At 36.9% G+C, this 22737-nt stretch overlaps 1 protein-coding gene across 3 annotated transcripts in view; it reads right to left on the reverse strand.

The window, feature by feature from the left end:
- RPS6KA5 (ribosomal protein S6 kinase A5) overlaps positions 1–22737 on the reverse strand; it is an 82509-nt gene that overhangs the window by 11712 nt on the left and 48060 nt on the right. For 2 of the 3 annotated variants that reach the window (XM_075103710.1, XM_075103711.1), the window contains 6 exons: positions 19400–19483; positions 16680–16783; positions 6296–6446; positions 4792–4953; positions 3485–3610; positions 2623–2756 (listed from right to left, as the gene is read on the reverse strand). In XM_075103710.1, the coding sequence (XP_074959811.1) occupies positions 2623–2756; positions 3485–3610; positions 4792–4953; positions 6296–6446; positions 16680–16783; positions 19400–19483 (761 nt within the window). Of the gene's footprint in view, positions 1–2622; positions 2757–3484; positions 3611–4791; positions 4954–6295; positions 6447–16679; positions 16784–19399; positions 19484–20182; positions 20311–22737 lie in introns of all 3 variants that reach the window. The other variant, XM_075103712.1, reaches the window with a different exon arrangement.

Consider the following 22737-nt stretch of genomic DNA (forward strand, 5'->3'; position numbering starts at 1 on the left):
AGCAAAATCCTCTTGTACTGAAATCTATAGCCAAAAAAAGTGAACATGGTGAACATTATAAAAAAGTATGTGAATGGGGACAGAGCAGAACATTTTGTTGTCCACTAAATAATATGCTGATTTATTTTGGGCAAATAATGCCTGAAAATTTTTGCCAAAACTCTCTCCAAGAACGGCTAATCCTGTACTGACTTAGAGAATGACCTTATGGATAATACAGATAGAATCTCTCTTGCTACACTTGTTCTTAATTTTTGGTTGCTTTTTTTTTTTTTTTTCATCCTTAATTAGAACCAGAACCATGATGAGAATTTTGTGCAAGAGTATTCTGTTTTTCTGCAGGCTTCATATAATCAACAGGTAAACTAAGCTGTTCCACACCTGCATCTCTGCTGATGTTTTTTAAACTGGAAGTGATTTCACATCCTTAAGAAATTAAAAAACTGACTCAGATAATCTTTCCCCCCTAAACTACTACCAGGAGAAGGTAGACCTAGGAAACAGATGAAGAAGGTTCAGTATCAAGAACATAAACATTTGAAATCTGTGCAAGGACTTCTCTGAGTATTTCCCCTCTATAAATAGTTACCACCTCAGATTTTAAACAGGCAATATCATGAAAAACAAATGGGAAGCTCTAAAACAGTAACTCAAGGAAGTTTACACAGGGCTTCACTGTTTCATTGGCCTTCATACACACAGATAAACCTCAAATTGTTGGATTGAGGCAGGTCCAGCACTACTAACAAAGCAACACCACAGAGGAACTCTTGATCTGAGCTTTTACCTCACGTATCATGAAAAGGTTTGCTAGGTGTAGGATTCAGGTTTTTTTGTCACCTTTGATGGGTAGGAGTGAAAGACTGTCTGACTTTGAGGCAAAGAAGTTACTAGAAACCTATTATACTTTTCCTTTTAGCAAGAATTACTAGTGTGGTCCTCAGAGCAATATTATTTACAGCTTTACAGTTTCTTATTCAGGGCTGGTTTGTGTCCAGCCAGAGTGTGGGTTTACTGCTACCTCTAAATACTGCACAAACATGCTCTGAGTCTGCTCACAGCCTGCAATTCTAAAATTCTCTGTATACAGACCACTTCTTACCTTCATTTAGCCTTGTCCACCAAGATGAAGAAGAAAGAGCAAAAGAACCTGTGAGTAACACCATTTAGGGACATGACTCCTAAAAGTTAAGTTCTATGGGAAAAGTCAACACTAGTTTGCTCACTGTTATCCAGGAACAAAATATCCATTAGCTTAAAATGAGATGGGAGTAATGATCTGCAGCTCTGCATGCACCATAGAAAAAAAATTTTGAATGTAGACACAAGGTAGAAATTTACAGATTAAAATACCCAATGTAAGTGTCTACTGCATACTACTTGTCTAAGTTCTCATTACAATGAGTGAAATTCTACTTAATGAATCTTACAGGGTGAATTAGTTCACCGTAAAATTCATACCTAGAGTAGGATTCAGTGGCCTAAGCACAGGAAAGCCTGGAAGACATCAGCCACGAAGACATCTACATAAAGGTAGTAGTCACAAGACCGATGGGAACCAGAGGACAGAGGGGACAACAGCAGATGCTAAAATGGCACTACGTAGATGCCTATGTTTAAGTTACTGAATCCCGCTGCTAGTGCCTGGTCATTCGAGTCTCTCTGTAGGCTCCACTAATAGTTTTGAGTAGGTCTCCATTAACTGTAGCAGACCTCAGAAAACTGGCTCAGACACCTATATATAGGTGTCTTATTCTTGAACTTATCCTATCCAAAAGCATGCGAAGAAACACTTAAGTCTAGTGGACAGTTAATTCTAGAGATGGGAAAAACAGAGGTACAGCCAATTGTCTTGGAGAAGAGATCATAGTGAACTATCATTCTGATAGCAGAACATTTACATTTTCTTTTCCCTTTCCTGGAGCATTCTACAACACACTAGGGACATATTTACTAATGAACACTGCAAAATGAAGCTAAAAATCCATCCACCCCTCAAGGAATCCCTTCTCTTAATTCTTCCCTGGGCAGAAACCGCCAGAGGTATCTATTCTGGAAGAGGACTAGATGGTCCCCATGTACAAAGCAAGTCAGCTGCCTCTATTGTGGTGTTCCGTTCAGAACATGCAGGAAACAAGATGCAACTTACAACTCCATAGTGTAATTCCATTTTACACACACACAATTAATTAGATCTGAGGCAATCCACTCTATAGAGCCTTCTTAAAAGCAATGTCCTGGGCAATCAGTTGGGCTGCTTAGGAAAGGGAGTAGCATAAGCCTACATTCAGCTCACTTAGGTCTAAAGATAGGAGGGCCTTATACCCTACTCTGGTTAGGAGCAAAATTAGGGGAAATTAGGGTACAATATAACTAGGAACCAGAAAAGTACTCTTTAGGTTTCTTCTTGTGTCGTCCCCAACAAGAATACCAGTTTGCTTCAAAAGACTCTCAGAATCTTTTAAGGCTGATAAAGTTACTGATAAGTTTCTGTAGATTCTTCAAATAGGAAATTATTTGAAAGTTATTTTTCCACTTCTAAAAATGTAGCGAACATTATTCTAATCCATGGGTGACAGTAAGCAAAGAAAATATTTTTATTGTCTTATAGAATATTTATACCTTTTGCTAATTATTTTTACTGCATACTCTTGGCTAGTTTTCTTGTGTAAGCACTTTCGACAAATGGAAAAACTTCCTTCTCCCAATGGTTTCTCTTTCAGATCCAGTTCATAATGATGATAAAATGGAGAGTCCTGTTAGGAAACTGTCTGTATTTAGTTCTGCAGAATACTTTTAGTATACACAGTCAAAGACAAAGAGTAAAGTTTCATGAGAATTTTTCATCTACATTTAAAATTGTAAAAGAGCGTTCTTTTTGATAAAATATGTTAACCTCTATTTAATAATAAGCATAAACTTTATTCTAACAATCAAAGAGTAAATATTATGTTACATTAAACAAACATATTCACTAAATAAATAATTACTACTACAGTAGCTTAAGATACAAAATATTCAGACAAACAGGATCAAAGATGGCTATACATACATTTATCCACAAAACTATGTGCTTGTTTGAAGACATCACAATAGCATGTGTTCTTATAAGGCTTCACACAACTATACATACTTCTGGGCAAATATATCACAGAAGGAATTCTGATATAATTAAAGTGGCTTCAAAAATATATACAATGGTTGGCTGAATAAGAACTATCAGGAGTCAAATTACTATTACTGCTATACTTCAGTCTTCTGGAAAACTAGACAATCATCTAATTTTTCAGATTAAACTTCAACCACTTCTTAACAGTACCACATGCAAATTATATGCTTGGATCGTCTGAGGAGCCATTAAAGAGCACAGATAAATGAACAATGACTATTTTGTAATCTGTAGCCTAGCTTGTGGTTGCTGCTTTGAAAGTTAGAAGCAGTTCCAAGTTAACCAAATTAACTCAGCTCTTTATACTATTATTACCTTCATCATAGCACTTCTGGCAATAGTTGTAGTTCCAGGCCGTTCATCCCCCATATAAAACTGAAGAGGATCTACTGTAGCTGCATTGCGTTTAAACAAAATAGAAGGTGCAACAAAAGAATATCCCTATGAAATTAAGACATCAGAAAAGGGCATGGGTTGAAATTGCTGCACACGAACTATCATACTGCATACAAAACATTAGAAGTTTCAGAAGAATTTTTCAAAGAAACCAGAATCTTCATAACAATACAGGAACCATAACTGGCTCATTGCTGGGTAGATATTACTGTGTTTAATGTGGGCAGGTAACTTCCTGGAATTAATTATACAATTCTCCACAGTTATAGATAAAACAATAATAATACGAAAATTATAGTAAATAATGCTAACAATCTGGCCCAGCTCTATTCCTTTTGCAACAGTGGTAAAAGCTCATACTTCAAACCAGCTAGCTTCCCAGAACACCTTTAAATAAAGGCATGAAATAGATTTTATGTTGTGATGTAAGCATCAAACCATTTATATGGCAAAACAAAATTAAGCTTCATATTAATGATGTGCCCAGTTTGGGTATCATAACAAGAACAGCTGTGACTACCCCTGCAGGATGAATCAGATGGTATTATGACATGCATAAATTGCTTGCTACAGTCACTACAAATCTAACAACTTCCAAAATATGATGCTCTATTCCTGTACACAGCTCAAAAACAGCCAAGAAAAAACAAAAAAGCACAAGGAGGGGGAGGAGAGAAAGCAATCTGAACTGCTGTTCACCTCTGCAGTTTTGGTACCAAGTTCAAGGCTGTACATGGGCTGTTTCTGCCCATTTGGCATCCAGACCGGGCAGTCCAAGAAGGGATCCTTCTTTAACAGCACGGAGAAGATGGTAAGGAAAGCTTTATTGCTGATCTGTACACAGTAGTCTAGTAATTAGAGCATTCCTAAAGGACACGGAAGACCTGCTTTCAACTTCACAGTTAACTCCCACTTCCCAAAGAAACACCTCAACTAGAGCATAATGTGGACATGGGCAAACTATATTGCTGTTGTCGAAGTTAGTAGCCCAGGATGATGGAGTCAAGATGACAAGACTCATAAGGCGTGAAGAATCAATAAAGGACAGACTGACTTTAGTCCAGCAGGTAGGACATTCAGCTGAGAATGGAGAGACATGGAAATTTATTTTTGCAGTAGGACTATTTTCACCTTTCTCGTTTCACAACTGCTGAACAAACTAGCTATACATGTGGAATTGTTCAATAAATTAATTTTTTTAAAAATAATGTGAATTCTTAAAATACCTGAAATATTCTTTCTGAAGTCTGAGGAGTTGCTGCAGGAGAATATGTTGGATCCATTTCTGTAAACTCTTCTGCAAAATTGCTGACATCCAACTCATCTCTGATTACCGGTTTAAATGGAGCTGATACTTTTTTGGCAGCTAAATCATCCCAGTTCATATTCTAAACCAAAAGCAGGAAAATAAGTTTGAATCAAATGAAAGTTTAACAGAAACAGATATTGGAGAGAGACTTGTCCAAAAACAAACGGTCCTAACTCCACTTGCTATTTTCCACAGGCAGATGAAAAGCATTCAAATTATGCCCTACTTATTTGCTTCGGTAAAGGCAAGAAGTATCATACTTCTTGCAGAAGTAAACTGCAGAAAAAAAAAAAAACCGAAGAAATTTAACAGTGGAGATAAGCCAAACAATTAGCGTGTCAGCCCTTAACTTTCTTCCTCTATTTCAGAGGAAACACCATTTACATTTTTGCAAGCTATAGTGCATGCAGTATCTCCAACTTTCCATTGCTGATTTCTATGCTTAATTACTAATCTCAGCTTCCAGACCCCTGAGAGCATAATGCCCCTGGTTCTTACTTAAATGCATGGCTAGCAGTAGGAAGCACAGATATGGTAGTTATGAGAAAACAGCCCTACTACTGTAAAAGAGTGGAACTGAAATGAGGTCAAGACTAGAAAGTGCTGTATGAAGAAAAAAAATGTATCTTCCAAAACAGTCGACAAAGGAAGTTTAGCTCTTCTTTGTTAGACTCTTTTGTAAGAGGAAGGAAATACAGAAGGGATGAGAAGAAATTAAGTTGCTAAAAAGCCAAGATATTGCCCATGCTGAATATTATGATAATTACATTGAAAATATTTATTTGAAAGGTGTAATTTTACTACCATCTTTAAATACTCCAAAATTTATACTAATTAAAAATGTATTTAACTTTAGAAGCATATCTTTTTTCAAAGAAAGCACACAAACAACTTTAACCGCAATGGATTGAACAGTACAGATGTTGCATGGAAATCCAATCTTCACCACTGTTTGAAACCAAATGTTAATACACTGAAATCTGAATGGAATTAAAATCTACTAAACAAGACCGAAGATTTAATTAGGCAAAGGAAAACACATAAGAGGCATTTATCACTACTGGTGAATTTTATCAGTATTTAAGTTTAACTAAAAATGTTAGTGGCGAACTTTCTTTTAAAAAACAACACACAACATGTACTTTTAAGTGTTTGGCATTAAACCTTCTGGTTTAAGTAACGTGTCTTTTGGCCGCTTAGACATGATATATTAAAAATCTACCATGCCCTTCTTGTAGTATGAACAAAATCCATATACATAAGCACATGGATATCCTTACTAACTGAAATGCAGTTATTCATGCAATTAACACAATGCTAATCTATTTTGTTAACAAAACAACAGAATTTCTTTAGACTTGGATTTCAAAGGCACTAACGTAGAGTGAGTGGTATCTGGGGAGTTTTGTTGTTTGTTTCACCTGGAAAAAGGGATGCTGTTTGATTTCATCAGCATCAGTGGGACCACAACCTAGCCTCTTCTTGGGGTCTTTCATCAAAAGACGCTGAATTATATCCTTAGACAATGCACTCATTTCTTGTGGATAAGGTGGCTCACTTTTTAATATTCTCCTGTAAATCAAACAAAATAACAATTATTTGGTAATTACTTAACATGGTGAGCATTAAACCAAAGAGTTGCCATACTAATGGTGGCATTTAACATTTCACTTAGACTTCTATTGCACCCAAAGACAGGAGAATGACAAATGTGAAACCAATTACTTTAGTTTTTTAATAAAGAAAGGGTTGAGGAAATGAGGACACGAAACATTACATCTATAGGAGATAAATTATGTAACTTAATCTGCAAAAGAAAAACAATCCTCATTTCATACATACTGAGCTTACTATTACTATTCAAAAGAAGTCTAGTAGCTACACCAGATAGCTCCACAAAAACATACACTTGATGTCTAATAGAAGTCAAAAAAACCTCAAACAATTCCAATGTTAAAAATTATTAGAAAATAAAGAGAAAACACAGACACTTGGACCATTTGTGGTTTGACTGCACCTTGTATATTGTGTGTAGTGCTCATGCCCTGCTCTCAAAAGGAGGCACTATAACTGGAGAAATTTTAGAGAAGAGTAACAAGATTAACAGAAATAAAGAATATGTTTCATATGAAGATCTATGAAAAGGCTAGGACTATCCAACTTAGTGAAAAGGGGACTTAAAGAGACTGGGCATAGTGTTCCCCTCAGAACAACAAATGGTAAGGAGAAAGTGGATAGAGACCTCACTGTCTCTTTCAATTCAAGAACTAAGAGCCACCAAATAAAGCTAGTTGAAGTTCAAAATCTTGGAAGCCTAAGTGGAATCACATTTCAATACTTACTTTCCTATGTGTAGCTCCCACAGTTTTATATAAAGAGGAAGGTAAATTTAGCTTCACTATCTACCTTTGGAGTGACTGAAGGAAAGGACTCTGAAGGAAAATTGAGAATTGACACACAGACAACATATACCAAAGACAAGTCAACAGGTATAAAAAGATACACACACAAAATCCTTCAGCACACAGAATCACAGAATATTTGAGGTTGAAAGGGACCTCTGGAGGTGGTTTGGTCCAACTACCCCTGCCCAAATGTAGCCATCTAGAGCCAGTTGCCAATGACCATGTCCAGGCAGCTTCTGAGTATCTCCAAGGAGGGAGACTCCACCGCCTCCATGGGCAACCTGTGCCAGTGCTCAGTCACCCTGACAGCAATAAAAAGGTGTTTCCTGATGTTCAGAGGGAACCTCATGTGTTTCCGTTTGTGCCCATTGCCTCTGGTCCTGTCACCAGGCACCACTGAAAAGAGCCTGGCTCCCGCTTCTTTGCAGTCTCCCTTCAGGCAATTATATACACTGATGAGATCGCCCGGAGCCTTCCTTTCTCCAGGTGGAACAGTCCCAGCTCTCTCAGACTTTCCTCACATGCTCCAGTACCTTAATGTTCTTAGCTCTCTGATAGAGTTGATTACTGCAGGACATTTCTAAATTTTGTTTAAAGTTACTGCATGACATATCCTTAGAGTCAGCTATCCCATGGGAAATTTTTTATCTTGAAACATGTAACTTCTTGGATTACTCCAAAAATAGATGCAAACAGATTGTTTCCTAAATAATCTTGCCCTGCCAGTGTGGAAGGACCAAAACAAGTTGAATATGCACATATCCCAGGGCTTGTTTCTACTGACAAAATATCCAATTTCAAGCAAACAAAAAGACAAAGCAAGCTAATCTCTTGGTTTAACTAAGACTGAAATGAGTTACAAAAATACAGTCTGAGTTTTTATATGGATTGTATCTTTAAATAATGTAAGGAAGATCTGCCAACAAGAGTCTAAATCACAGCCACTCTGCTAGCGGAACTAACAGCAACCGTAAGCCTTGTCTCCAACTTCTGCACGCACTTCACTTTACAGAAAAACAGAAGAAAGCACAATATTGCCAAATGATTTCTTATTAAGGGATGTTAATACCAAGCTTAAACATAACTGAACAAGAGGATTCTTATACTCTAGGACTGGTGGAGAAGTAAAGATTCAGCTTCTTCAGAAATCATCCAGTTTCATAAAGGAAAGCAGGGAAGGAAATAAGAAAACCTTCCTGTTGTAAGACAGAAGACAGGACATCTTGACAGCAAAATTACTTGATTTATAGTAGGGCTATCAAAATATACAATGTCTTCTTAGCTTGAAAATCACTTCTGTTAGAGGAGTCTGAGGAAATGTAGTTATCAACTTTTCTGATGAGAGAATCAGAAATGTATATAACAAAGATCCTGGAAACAGACAAGTCTTCGCTGGGCTCTCACAAGGGGCTGGGGGGAAGCCCCAAACCCTAGGTCAGTATTTTTTTTAATTGATTTCTAAAGCAATGGGGTTGAGACTCTGGGATGTCCTTAGAATACAAAAGAGGAATTCATAGCATTTTCCTGTCTGAAAAATGTCAGGGACTATCGATGGCCACGTCAGACAAAAATCTGCAAATGTCTCTGAAAAAAGATGCTGAATTGAGATTATTGATACATGACTAACAAAGAGAACAAATGAGTACAATTTCTCTGCGCAGCCTCGGAGTCTCTGTAGTATTGGTGCTGGTAAGTGCTAGCAATAAGATTCTTGCCCATGTCTCAGGCTTCTGATGCAAATACAAATATTCACATAAGAAAAACAGAATGAAACATAAGCAGTGGAAAGACTTTTATAGAACCCTGAACTGCAAAGGTACCAGGAAATTCTTAGCCAAAAGAAACACTTCCACAGTAAGAATGCTAGTAAGTCTCATCCTTCTAATTGCAGATCTCCAGTGACATATTGCATGTCTCCGGTCAGCCTGAGAACTGCAATCAGTTGTACCACTGATGTGGTAACTGAGCAGAGAGTCCCAGCTGAAGCTAAGTCAGGTTTATAAAGTAACTTTTTGTATCGCTTGACACTCTGCTCTTTGGGTAGAAACCACTCCTTAAATTCTTGGCAGAAGGAGTCCTCTAGAAAGATCATATCTGTCAAAACAATTAGCAACAATATTTTGCCAATAATAGTTTGGTATAATACTGTATTTTACCTAATGGAAAACTTCTGTGGCAACAGCATCAGTAATTCCTGCCTTTTGCCAAGATTACTGGCTTAAATTATTTCTTTTTATAGGCAGAATTAACAATGAAATGTTATTTACCTATGTGAAAAGCAAGCTATAATTATATTGAAGGATATCTTCCATCTGTTGACCCTCCTTGAGCTCACTGCAGAGAAAGCAGCATTTTACCCTGATGTACAAGGCATGCACTCCATGTAAGCGGCATTTATACATGCCAGTGGCATTCATTCAGAAATACTTCTGAGGTTGACTGATAGTAAAAAGTAATAATGATGCTCTGGAATGGTTCACAGAACCACGCTGCAGAAGTAGTGAAGAATTAAGTTAATTTCTTTAGAAGTTCCAGGGACTACTTACAATTATCATGGAACTGAAGTATGTGAAGCTGTACACACATTAATTAGGACGGAAAGCAAGCTGCCAGAAAAGAAAGACCATATGGGGTCAACACGTGAGAGAGCAGAAATTGGTGAAGACTACTCAAGTAGCTTTATCAAGTAAAGAGAGTCTGCCATCACTAGTACGACACTAGCAAAGTGTTGTACTGAAGGGTAAGTCACTCAAGGCTGTAACAGTAGCCCGTAAACTGTTCAGAGGAAGGAAGCTGTGTGTGTCAAAAGTCCTTCCCAGGATGTCTGCGCTTCTGAAAAAGAAGCTATGGCCTTCAGCATCAACCTTCCTTTCCTTTTCTGAATCACCTCCATCCTCTTGTACATTTCATGTTTATGTGGTCCAATAACAGTGACAGAAGTAAGCAGGAAGAATTAAGTAGCCCAAGTGGCAACTTTGGTCAAAGCTGCTGAAGGACTACTCTGCTGTATTTTCTGCTTCTCCTAGCCTAGTACAATGCCTCTGAGCTAGGATGAGCTGAGATTACCCCGGCTGATGAGAGCACTCTGTCTGTACTGAAAATACTTTGAGATAAACCATCCCTTGCATAGGTTAAGGAGGTTATCACTTTGGAGTCCTGCATCATTTCCATCTTACCATTCCCTATAGCAGACTATGCAGAGTTAGGAGCTAACCCCATTGGTATTGTTTTTCAGGAACTTAAGCTCTGATGAGTTTCTCCCACAAATACTACAGACCAAGAGCATACATGATAATGCAAAAAACATGCTAATCAATGATGAGAATGAGGGGAGCATACAGTAGGGAAATGACACCTTGACCTTTAGATGCTACTCCTTTTTATCAACATCTTCAGGGCCACTCCTGTGTAACAGGTGCAGGCTGCTAAGCCTGACAAATCAGCCAAGGAAGTAGCTGATTTTGTTACGAAAAATTCACACAGTTGCCACCATTGATCTACGCTAACTCGTAGTTTAAATATTACATAGACTGACCACAGGTTTCTTATCTGTTCTTTACCAAAGCAGTAGAGATGGCATATGCATTTGCTGGCTGAATAAAACACCCTTCTACAGAAGGCACAGTATTTAAAACCAACCGTAAGTGCAAAAACCATGTGGCAAGAGCTTATACTACAATGTCGGTCTAAAGAGATTTTGAAGAACATTCCAACCTTGTCGATTCCAGGGTGATAATCTTAAGGACTTAAGCAGGAATGCCCTTGCCATGCTCAATAAAGCCTTATAAAGACAAACAGTATCATTGGGAGTCTTCCAACACAGACAGCAGGCGGTTCCCAGTGGTTAAGATAAAATGAAAGGCGAAAATATGCTGTTAGCCAGAAGCTGAAAGATATTTTAATAATTTTTCACTTTAATTAACTCTGTAAACAGCTAACCTAGTCAAAATTCTGATGCACTGCATAGCTGAGAAAATCTAATTTATGTCAAAGAATATGAAAACATCCACTGACAACAGGACCAATTTGGCAATTTGACTTATTGACCAATTTGGCCAATTTAACTTTTAGCATTAGACTGACCAATCTATAAACTACACTGTAAAAATTACCATTAAATATATCCACTGAGTGATCATTTTGATAAGCAAAGCATAAGCTATGGGAAACTAACTGAAGATGGGATGCTTGAACAAACTAATGCCAATTCATTATTGGAAACCATAACTATGTAACTTGTTAAAATAGTAATGGTGAGAAGCAAAATGAATTACAAGGAAGGAGGACAAAAAGGTTTAGGAAGTGGTAACCATTAGGTACCAACCAAAGAAATATTTTCTAGGCAGAGAAAAAACCTAAACCTGACTATTTTGGTCAAGATCGGGACATAAAATATGTAACACTGACATGGAAACCACCTTTTACCCTCCACCGTGACTGGCCTGAAAGCCAATGTCTGAATCTGACTGTGGAACAGATGACAATGAAACATTAAAAGTGCAGAACCTGAAGCTTTTTTTGCTTCCACCACATAAGAGACAATCAGATCATGAAAAACCAAGAGGATCACCATAGCTGACCAACAGAAGCGTTAAGTTTATGCTGGAACTGTTACTGTAGTCAGTTACCAGTAACTGTCACCAGTGCCCTCAGAACTGTATTACAAGCATCACCAAAAAGATACATATCCACCCTGACCTTCAGGGATTAAGAGAAAGCAATCCCAAGCTGTAACCCTGTTAAAAGGCAGAGGGACAAGCTTCCAAAACAGAGTTTTCACCTTCACATTTGAGAACAACTCTACTGAATACCCTGTCACCTCAAAACAACTAAAGCCAGATTCTTTTGTTCCAGCTTTGATCAGTCAGACCTATACGCGCACCCCAGTTCTAGGCAAGTTGGAGATTTTGGTGCAGTACTCATGACTTTCTTAAAACCATCTGCTTTACTGAAAGGTTGAACTGATCTGTAGGCAGAGTCACTGATGTGATGTGATTCATACTAAGTCTAGCATCAAACGGTTTCCTTCGTGTGGCAGAGATTTCCTAACTCATTGCTATCTGTTAGAAAAGCATCATGACATTATTGGGTGTCAGTTCTTGGGACTCTGGCCTCCCATCTAGGCATATAAATGCTCTACATTCTAGGTAGATAGCTATAAGCTCTAGGACAAAATTCCACAAGACACCATGCAAATTACAAGTTGGATTTAATGAATGCTCTGTCCTTTAAAAGATCTAGCAATCACTGGAGCCTTCAGAGGCAAGGGAATCCCAGCATACACCTGCTATGCATCTTTGCAACAGTTTTATGAAGAAAAGGTTTCTTGTAGAATCGTGGACAAAATATTCTGATTGTATCTAACAGATGGTCATATTTAAGCCATCCTCCATGAAGTTCAAATAAGAAGTCTAACCAACTATGTCAAACAGCCTAGGCTGCTGTTAGCATTAGTATGCTAATATGGCATCATACACTTCTACAGGTTATTTCATAGATGTATATGTGTATAAAAATGGAAAAAGATAAATATCTATCTATTCATAACCCCCCAAAGCTGATAGGATTTTCTAAGCTGCTGCACAGCAGCAAAATAATACTCCAAAAACTTCATGCTCATTTTACATCCCCGTATGTATGACAAGACCCTAAAGAGTCAACACCCTAAACCGAATTTGTCTGTCTTTCAAGTCAGCACTACAAATAACTCACAGTCAAACTGAAAATACCAGGTTTGTAATCAAACCTAGCCCCTGCCTATGCTTTTGCAGGATGGATCCCATCCATGGCTCTGCAGCAGTGGAAGTCCAGAACTCTCAAAAATGAAAGGAAGATTTGGGAAGAAGGGAGAAGGAAGGGGAGAGCACATAACAGAGAAGGAAAGATACTTGGACAGTTCTGTGAAAATTTTTATCAAGTTTAATAACCCATAACACCAAGCATGTGAACAAATCTTCAGATACAGAGACATAAGGGAAATTAAAGTATGCACTTACTTAAGTTGCACTTGCCATGAAAGAGAAATCCACAGTGTTGTCAAAAAGGTTATGATAAAAGAACTGAATGCAATCTCTCACCAGAATGAGTAAAGAAGATACAAACTACACAGTAACTGTTTCTGACAGAAGAACCATTAAAGTGATGTTTCAGAGCAGAACTTCGTGCTCAAAATTTAATATCAGATAGCCATTTTGCCACACAGGGAATAAAATTATCTAAAAAGATCTAAGATTACTTCCCACCTAGATAACATAAAAGAAGGACCTGGATTTGTTTAGATGATGACTTTTTTCCTTAAACTCAGAAAAATCAAAGACCATGCAGATTATGCTTTCAGGGCTTGTGACTGAGTATGAGAAAACTGAATTCTCTAAGTCTGCTGCAACTGGCAAGTTAAAGCATATTTAGGTTAGGGAATACAATTTCTGTTTGGAATAACTTTGCCATCAACAAAGATGTTTGTACCAATTCGTATCTCTGTGCCAGTGCTAGTGATGTCATTACCACTGGCAATTGTAAATATCTGATGAAGCTATCTGCAATTCAGTTTTTCATCAGTTTAGAGAGGAAATGAAACTAGAAAGATCAAAGATAGTCATGGAGAGAATTTGAAACTTATTTAATTATAGGTGTAAAATTATCTAGCGTCTGCATCCCAATTAAACAGAAAACTTTATAGAAAAGGCTGCAGACATAATTGAAAGAATTAACAATCAAAAACAAGGACATTAAGCGTAAATTGCAAATGTGTCCTCAGTGACAAAATTATCAAAGAAAAAAAGGAAATAAAGATCATAGCTTATAGGCCAGACAGGCTTAGGATAAAGACAGGTACTGAAAATTCAGCTGTTACTTCCTTAAAGAGCTCAGTGTACTCACACTAGAGGTAAATTCAAGAAGGTATTTCTGAAAAGCCATGAATATGGTAACAAGAATTTCTGAATTTAACAGGCTAGCATGTCAGGAAGGACAGATCATTTCTTTCAGGCATGCTCTCAAGCAAGCAACTCAACAGCTTCCCAAGTTGCAGCAAACTCTATGCAGTCCCCTTCAATCCTTAGGAAAAGGTTTTCTTTCCATCATCTCTGAGATGTACTTCTGCTCCCTACTCTTCTCACCCTCTGCCTGGGCTGCAGGAGCACCACAGCCTGCTGACATCTCGTATCCATTCTGCCAGGTCTACCCTAGCCTCAGGGAAAGCCCCAAACATGCTCCTGTTGCTCCTCAATGCACGCAGCAACCACCATTCCCCAGAAGATTCCATGTGACTCAGTGCAGCAGCCAGGACAGAGGACACAGCGATGTTCTCATATGCTCAGCCACACTCTTCAAAGGAACATAACATTTGTTACATAATAAACTGCAAACACACAAAACAGATGTCATCCAGCACAGAAATTGCTATCAATGTAAAGGGTTCAGAGACCATGGGTCTTATGAGTACTGAAGTAACAGAAGACAGATGAAGTGAAGTCAAAATGCAGTCATACATTTGGGACTAATGAGATTTCAGCTATAAACTAGGGGCTTATCAGTTGGAAGTGATAAAAAAGAAGGAATTAGATCTGTCACTCCACCACTGCCATCAACAAGAGGAACCCAAGAAAAAAGGAAGGAATATCTTTTTCTCCATATGGTGAATTATTACTTCCCTTAAACAAGAACCTCTTGAACCATCAACAGGAATAAATTATCCATATGTAAGAAGGTACAACATAAGCTGAGTTAAGAAAAGGCTTTTTCAGGAAACAGGAAGACTGAAGAACATCTTTGTTTAAAGAAAACTGTAAGAATTTACCTTCTAAATTTATCAAAATAAAAGCTGAAAGACTACAGGAATACTGTCTATAAACGTGTAGCATAAACACCAACGAGAACAAAAACATACTGAACAACACCACAGTAAACTTGCTACAATCAAGTTTAGATCAGCAATTATGTTACTAGCCATCAGAAGATGGATGTTAGCAACCTTGCAGTTTCTCAGCTTTGAGTTTAATCTTAAATTATCAGAAAGATTAAGATATTAAAGAGACATAAGGACCTACCAAAGGATAGTAAAATCCTGTAGAATAGATACCTAAGAAGTTCCACAGTTTTTTGGGAAAAACTGTACCTGTAAGATTCAGGTCAACGTCCTCTTTAAAAAATTTGTAACCCCTTCAGAGTTCCATTTAGTAAATCTTGGGAGTCAAAATTACCAGTTTGGACATGGCATAAGTAATCAACAAAATTTCTAGCCTTAAATAGCTCAGAATTATAATGGCCAAGAGGGTGAAGTCCAGAATTTTGTTTTGTTAATCCCTCACCCCCATTTTGTCCCCTCATTCCATATTTTTTCTAGTGGCCCTCTAAGTTTCCTGTTCTGGTAGAGACCTAGAAACCAAAAAGCAGATCTCAACCTTCCAAGAAATTGCCTGAATTTATAACAGAAGTAAAATAAATTATCTAAATAATTGATGTATGCTCTGTTGCCCATTATAACCTAAAGTATCAAGTGGCTTCAGATGAGGGTCAGAACCATGGTAATACATTCCAATAGGCGCAAGACTATTCTTAGTTTGGCGACTGGACTTAAAGTTGATCTTGACAGCAGTTACTAATTCATGCAATTTAAGCCCTCAATTCCCTGCCCCAAGACAAATCCAGTAATAGGAAATACTCATTTTAGGGGGAGATTTCAGTAATGTGTTTTGGGCAAGCTTATTGCTTCGTCTTTTTAAAATGCTCCAATGCTTTTTACATGGGTACTGAAAACAAACCTTTGAAGGGTAGAGATTACTGAAAGTAACAAAGCTGACAGGAAAAGTTTACATGTAAAATATAAGAATGGTACAGGGTATTACATTTCCGTAAGTATCATATTCATTTCTTCTCAGATATGCAAGTATGGCTAGAAAAGATCACTTTCTTTGCTTCATGTTATACAGTAATAAAATAAATATTACCCATGACATAAGGGTGGGATGTTTTAAACCTGTAGTCTGATGGAGTGATCTAGCATGAGCTGACACAAATCTCTCTAAATATATGTTTCATTATGTATCAATATTTTGAATATGATAGTTCTATTTATAGATAATTTCGTATTTCATTCGGCTTCCTTTTCAACAGTAAACATGCAACAGGGTTGAATATCTACAAAGTTGTGGTTCCACTGTAGTTTAAAAAAACCAGGTCTTTTGTAAAGGTTAGTTCTATTATTTCAATAACCTGCTGATGTTAATAAAACCTATCTGCTTCCAGATGTCATTCTGTTAAACAGAACTAGAGCGTCTAAAACATTATCCTGGTAGCACTTTCTTCCTAACTTTTAGATCAAAACTCTCACAAAACATATATTATAGCATATGCATCATTTTGTGAGGAAGCACATATACTTCATTGTTTTGAATCTTACCTAGAAATCTCTGCTTGGGAATTCTTCTCTCCATCAACTGTAAATGGTGATGCTCCAGTTAATAATTCATACATAAGAACACCAACACTCCACCAATCAACAGCCTAAAGAACAACAATAATTATGTATGTTACGATACACTGAAGTAAAATTGTAACAGAGGAAGGAACAAAACAATGCACCCAGAAAGCAACCAGCAATGGAAGAGCCCACCTATCAATAGCAAGGCAAACTTGGATACAATAAAGCGCAAACAACTGCAATACTGACTGGAGGTATTTTCTATGATAAATTAATTTTATTTTGAAATCTCTCTACTTAGATTCTTCAAGCTGAACTCTTTCCACTGACTACTAAAGTTCCCTACCCACCCCCCGAATTAATTTTTATTTTTACCATTATGAAGTGATAAGAATTATAAAACATACTTGAAATAACAGAGGAACCTAAGCCTTGCTAAACAGTAGTGGGACCTGAGCTTTTAGGACCTTAAGAATGAAACTAAGGAACTTTAAAGAAGCACAGCTTAAGACTACAGATCTCAGCTAATCAGGGCACCTGAAAATGCTATGGAGTTTTACCTTATATTCCCTGGTAATATATGTGATCTTTGGCTTCCCTCTTACTAATCATATTACCTTATAACTTACAAAATAGTTCTCTCTTTCAAAAGAAAAGATGCTACTATGAACAATAAAGGAAGCAGTTTAGTCATTTCAACAAAATTAATTTAACTAAGGGTGTTTGAACTTCTCAGTTTTACTCCACGGAATTTGCAAATCAATGAAAGTGAAGTTCTGCTTTACTTATGTTGACAACATTAATAAAATACAGGAAGACAATTAGTGAAATGATGATGATTAGGCCTCATATTTTAGCTTTTTTTGCTTCAAGACCCACAAAATCTGATGTTTCCTGTATTCAGCCAAAGAGTGCTAGAAGAACTAGCTGAAGAAATCTCCGTACTGCTAGTAATTATCCTTGCAGATACACAATGATCAGAGAAAACCTCAGAAGAATTTTTCCTTGGCATGTGTTTTTCTAAAAGAAAAGGAGGATCTGCAGAATCAGAAATCAAACTTTAAAAAAAACAATACTGAAATACTAGAGCAAGTCTTTTAGACAAACAATACAGCTATCTAGAAGAGATTACAAATCAAAAACCTTGATTAATGAGAGCATAACATACTAAAGCAGTCTCATTTCCTCTTTTTAAAATAAGATCTTTGAGTTACTAGATATGCAGTAAACATGAAATACACTAAAACCCTTCTAACACTGCATCACATGACACTGCCAATGGTGAGGCAGAGAGTATGTGGTGTGAACAATCACCATCTCATAGGTAGTTGAAAAATCACCCTGATTTATCAGCTAACATTTTGATATCAAACTGTGAAGCTATTTCTTATCTAACACTGTAAGGCTCTACACTACATCTAATGAAAGTGTCTTAGAACTTAAAATAACAGAACAGAGATCCTCTTTAAATTAGCAACAATATTGAATTTATAAGCACTTGAGAAGACAGAATCACAACTCAAAGTGACTGACGCACTGGAGAGATATTCTGAAACTGGCAAAATTAAACTAAGAACTAAGAGTGCAGGAAAGAGCTTCAATTCGTAAGTTGGTAAAATTCAATTTTTAATAATGACCAGGCAAGCAGTATGGTAGAGAAGATGCAGAGGTTATAGTGGAATACAAAGTAGGTGTGAGACAATGACTAACTGAAAAGACAAAGCACATTCTCTTTTATGTTTAATAGAAGAATCAGGGAAGCAATCATTCTGCTGTACTTCAAATTGCCAACTCTTAGGTCAGACACTGTGCCCACTACAGTGCTCCCTACCTCAATAAATATACAGGCAAACTCAGACCAAAAGAGAAGCAGAATGCACAGAGAAGAAGAAAAAAAACCTTCTCAGGCAAAGTCAGACTAAGTCCGGTTATTCCAGAAAAAGGAGATTGAGGGTGCCGTAATATTTTCCAGTGCTTAAAAAGGCTTTTGTAAGAGGAATTGTGATCAACTATATTCTGTGACCCCCAACAGAAAGACAAGTCAACTCAATATACAGCAAAAAACACAGAGATTAAATATTCTCCAAAACTTCTCAGTATAGTAAGCAATCAGAATAATTTATCTAGGAATACTGTAGAATTCTTTTGGTTTCAACATCACCTGCGAATTATGGTTGCCTTGATCTTTCCCATCAATTACTGACAATATAATTCATAATAAAACCTTATCCTCAAGCTAAATAGAATTTTTACAATCTGAGAACATTTATAACATTAACAACATTAATAATCCACTGCATGCTTCAAGGAAGATAACAGATCTCCCTGATGTACAATTTAAAAAACTGTATCAGAATTAGCCACAAACCAGTCATTTTTCCACTCTGAACAGTTTTTTATTTAAAAGGAAATAAGTGCCAGCTAAGGCTTTTTGTCCCACCGCACATTTAGAACAAATTTTGAATAGAACACAAATGAGCCTCAATACCTATATAAATACGCTTTTCACTTAAGACTGAGAACTCAAGATACATCATACTGATGTTTTTAAATATAGGCAATAATCTATTTTAGGACAACCTGAAATAAGGCATGTTTAAATAAGACACTATCACATTTTACAGAAACCGCTCAAGCTGAACAACAGGGTTGCCTAAAGAATTAATTTCTTTTCAGTAGTAAGCTCAGATAGCACATACCTTATCATGTCCTGTATCTCCTCCTCTTACAATATCTGGAGCCATGTATTCTATTGTTCCACAGAAGGAATATGCTCTCTCATTCTAGAAAACAAAGAAAATAAAATTCATGTCAAACAATTATATTATACATATCATATGGGACAGATATGGCTAACAGTTCCAAGATGCTGGCAGCAATTCTTCTCCAAATAGCTCAGAACTGCTAGCTAAATCATACTCCATCATATGTAGAGATGTATCACATAACGCTACAAAATATTTAGTCTTCTACAAAAGAATAAAATTGTCATAGGTTTGTGTGGCAGTCTATGATAAGCATACAATATTTAACGTATTGATACTTTAAAAACGTTCCCATAAGTCTAAATGATCTATACATTTCAGAACCACACAAGATTTCTCAAGGTAATACAGACACACATTCTGAAGGCTGCAATATCAATACTCTAGACAACAAATAAAACCTTTCCATTAAAAAAGAGTATTTCACTGTAAGATGTACAATTTGACTAAATTGGATACAAGATCCTTTGAGTTCCCCATATTAGGAATTTATTATGACCTCTAGAAAAGTAAATTTCTTTTGCAACACACACATATATAAAAAACACAACATCCTCTCAAGAAGAGACTTGGAGAGAGACAAGAGAGAGAGAGAAAGGCAGACAGACAGAGTTGTAAATTTCATTTTATTCTACACACTGAAGTTATTGTCTTGATTATGTTCAAAACTAAGCTGCTTTCACAGGCATGTATAATTGTTCCCTGTTAGCGATTTACCTTTGAGGTCAACATGAGGTCATGCTGTACCTTGCTAATGACGAAAGCACATGTGTTTGGGCCATGCAACATTGTTCCTCCCTTATCCTTCAAGCTTCTAGCATTTTGGGGAGAGATCCTGACAGGTCCTTTAAAGAAGAGTGTTCAAAAAAGCAAATATTTCAAAAGTCAGGTTTTACATTTGTAGATTCAGATTTGGAGTTTAAAACAGGTGCTATATAAGAGAATGTACTACACTAATGAGAGGAAGCTTCTAAAAGTAGAAATAGTCTTCAGTGCTACGTTGAGGCATAAAAATTAAACAGTCCAACAGCATATTATTAAACTGTATTTATTAAAATACATATACTGTGACTGGTTTGGGGGGTAAAATTCTGAGTTCAAAATAGTTATAGGCCTCATTTTATTCAAATATTAACTTGAAATATTAACTTCTGAGACAAAGCCATGAAATAATAAACTTTTAGTGATTCCACTCTCTTTTGACACAACTATTTTTTCTCCTTGATTATCTTTTCCAGTACCTGTTATCTAAAAGAAAAATAGTGTGATAAAATGCGAAATGAAAAAAAAAATAATCAGAAATTACTAGCCCTCCATTCTGGCATCAGCCAAACTAAAGCTATTCATATACCCCTCTGTTCATTCTTCCTTCAGCTGGGGGGGAGGGAGGGGGGAAGAAGGAAAAGGAAGGGGACTGAAAAATACAAAACAAAACTGTTCTTTCACTTGCTATGTCTCCAAAGAGTTATAAGATAATGCAGCCAAGCTGAGATTTATGAAAACAATTTATAATGCTAATATATCAAAAGAAACGGATGAAAACTATTATAATTTAGTTAGCTGCAAATTCAGTAAATCATCCACAAAATTATGTCTTTTTTGTCTCTGTGTAGTGTAATAAAGCTAGCCTACATGATACTACAGTGACAAGAAACAGACTGGGGAGTTGTATATGAACATATACAGTGGTACAGCAGAACCCTTATGATCTCAGGTACCTTTTGCTGGTGAGAAGGCCCACTAAAAACCATTTCAAAACATGCAGAACTATTTAGTAGCTTTTTTGAGGAACAACTGCAATCCTTACTATACATAATTGGTGGTTCTGATTTTCGATTATATTTACTTTTTACCTTTTACAATCATTTTAGCTTTCAATATGAAAGACGGAAGTTCTGAAACAATATTTGATGAGTTTTATTTCTGTCTTAAATTCATGTCTGATGTATTTTTTGTCCATTGCAAAATTCAGTGTTTAAAACCCTCCAAATAATTTTGGAGTTTTAAAAAATTGGTATGGTATCATTTAAAAATCCTTCTTTATAATTAGATTTCAACATGAAAAACTCACAACTAAGTCACAAACCAGCATTCATAAATTGAAAACACTCTGGGATATGAGGTTTATAAAAACCACAACTTCTAATCCACATAGGTAAGTACTTGTATCCTTTAGCTCTTGCTTCCTTTTCAGTTTACAAGTGGTCTACTGCTGAAATTCAAGGCTGAACAGAGCCAAGAAGAAAGCTGATGATTACCACAAGCAGAGTTCTTAGCAAGAAATTAAGTAGTAAAATGGAACTGAGCATTAGGTAGGAAAAAAAAATATGGACCCACTGAGCATTTTCTTCATAATCAACACTTATTTGCCATTACACATACTAGCATCATATTCCAGAAGCCCTGTTGGAACCAGCTTATGACTCTTACAGTGTGACCATTAAAAAAAACCCCACTCTGATACCAACTATTTATAGTTTCTTATTTAACCACACAAAAAAGCTCCGAGGACTACATACTCCCCAGAACATTAATAAAGCCAACTGTCTGAAAGCAAAGCATTCTGACTCAACTACAGTTTGACATAGATTTGCCTTCATAAAGTGCTGTAGAAAGTCCTGACTTCAGACAGGTGAAGTCACAAAATCTGGATATTTCTTTGTTAGACACTTCCATTTATGTTGTGCTTTACCAAATTACAAGCCCCACCAACTACACCTAGCTGTTGCTTAAGGAACACAGTTTTTATAGAATTAAGGGATATTGATAAATATATATACATATATAGGCACACGTAAATCTGTCAGTGTTAAATGTGCCACTTAAAGGGAGACACTAGTAGTCTTTACTATTATGCATTACATGTGTGTTTAAAACCATTTTCAAAGAATGTTACCTCCAATAACAGTTTCCTTTTTTGTCCCATTCTGGGCTCCCAGTACGAGACATGGACACACTGGAGAGAGTCCAGCAAAGGGCCACTAAGAACATTAAGGTATTGGAGCATGTGAGGAAAGTCTGAGAGAGCTGGGACTGTTCCACCTGGAGAAAGGAAGGCTCCGGGCGATCTCATCAGTGTATATAATTGCCTGAAGGGAGACTGCAAAGAAGCGGGAGCCAGGCTCTTTTCAGTGGTGCCTGGTGACAGGACCAGAGGCAATGGGCACAAACGGAAACACATGAGGTTCCCTCTGAACATCAGGAAACACCTTTTTATTGCTGTCAGGGTGACTGAGCACTGGCACAGGTTGCCCATGGAGGCGGTGGAGTCT

This window comes from Phalacrocorax aristotelis, chromosome 9, assembly GCF_949628215.1.
Source record: "Phalacrocorax aristotelis chromosome 9, bGulAri2.1, whole genome shotgun sequence".
In the NCBI taxonomy this organism is placed as follows: Eukaryota; Metazoa; Chordata; class Aves; order Suliformes; family Phalacrocoracidae; genus Phalacrocorax; species Phalacrocorax aristotelis.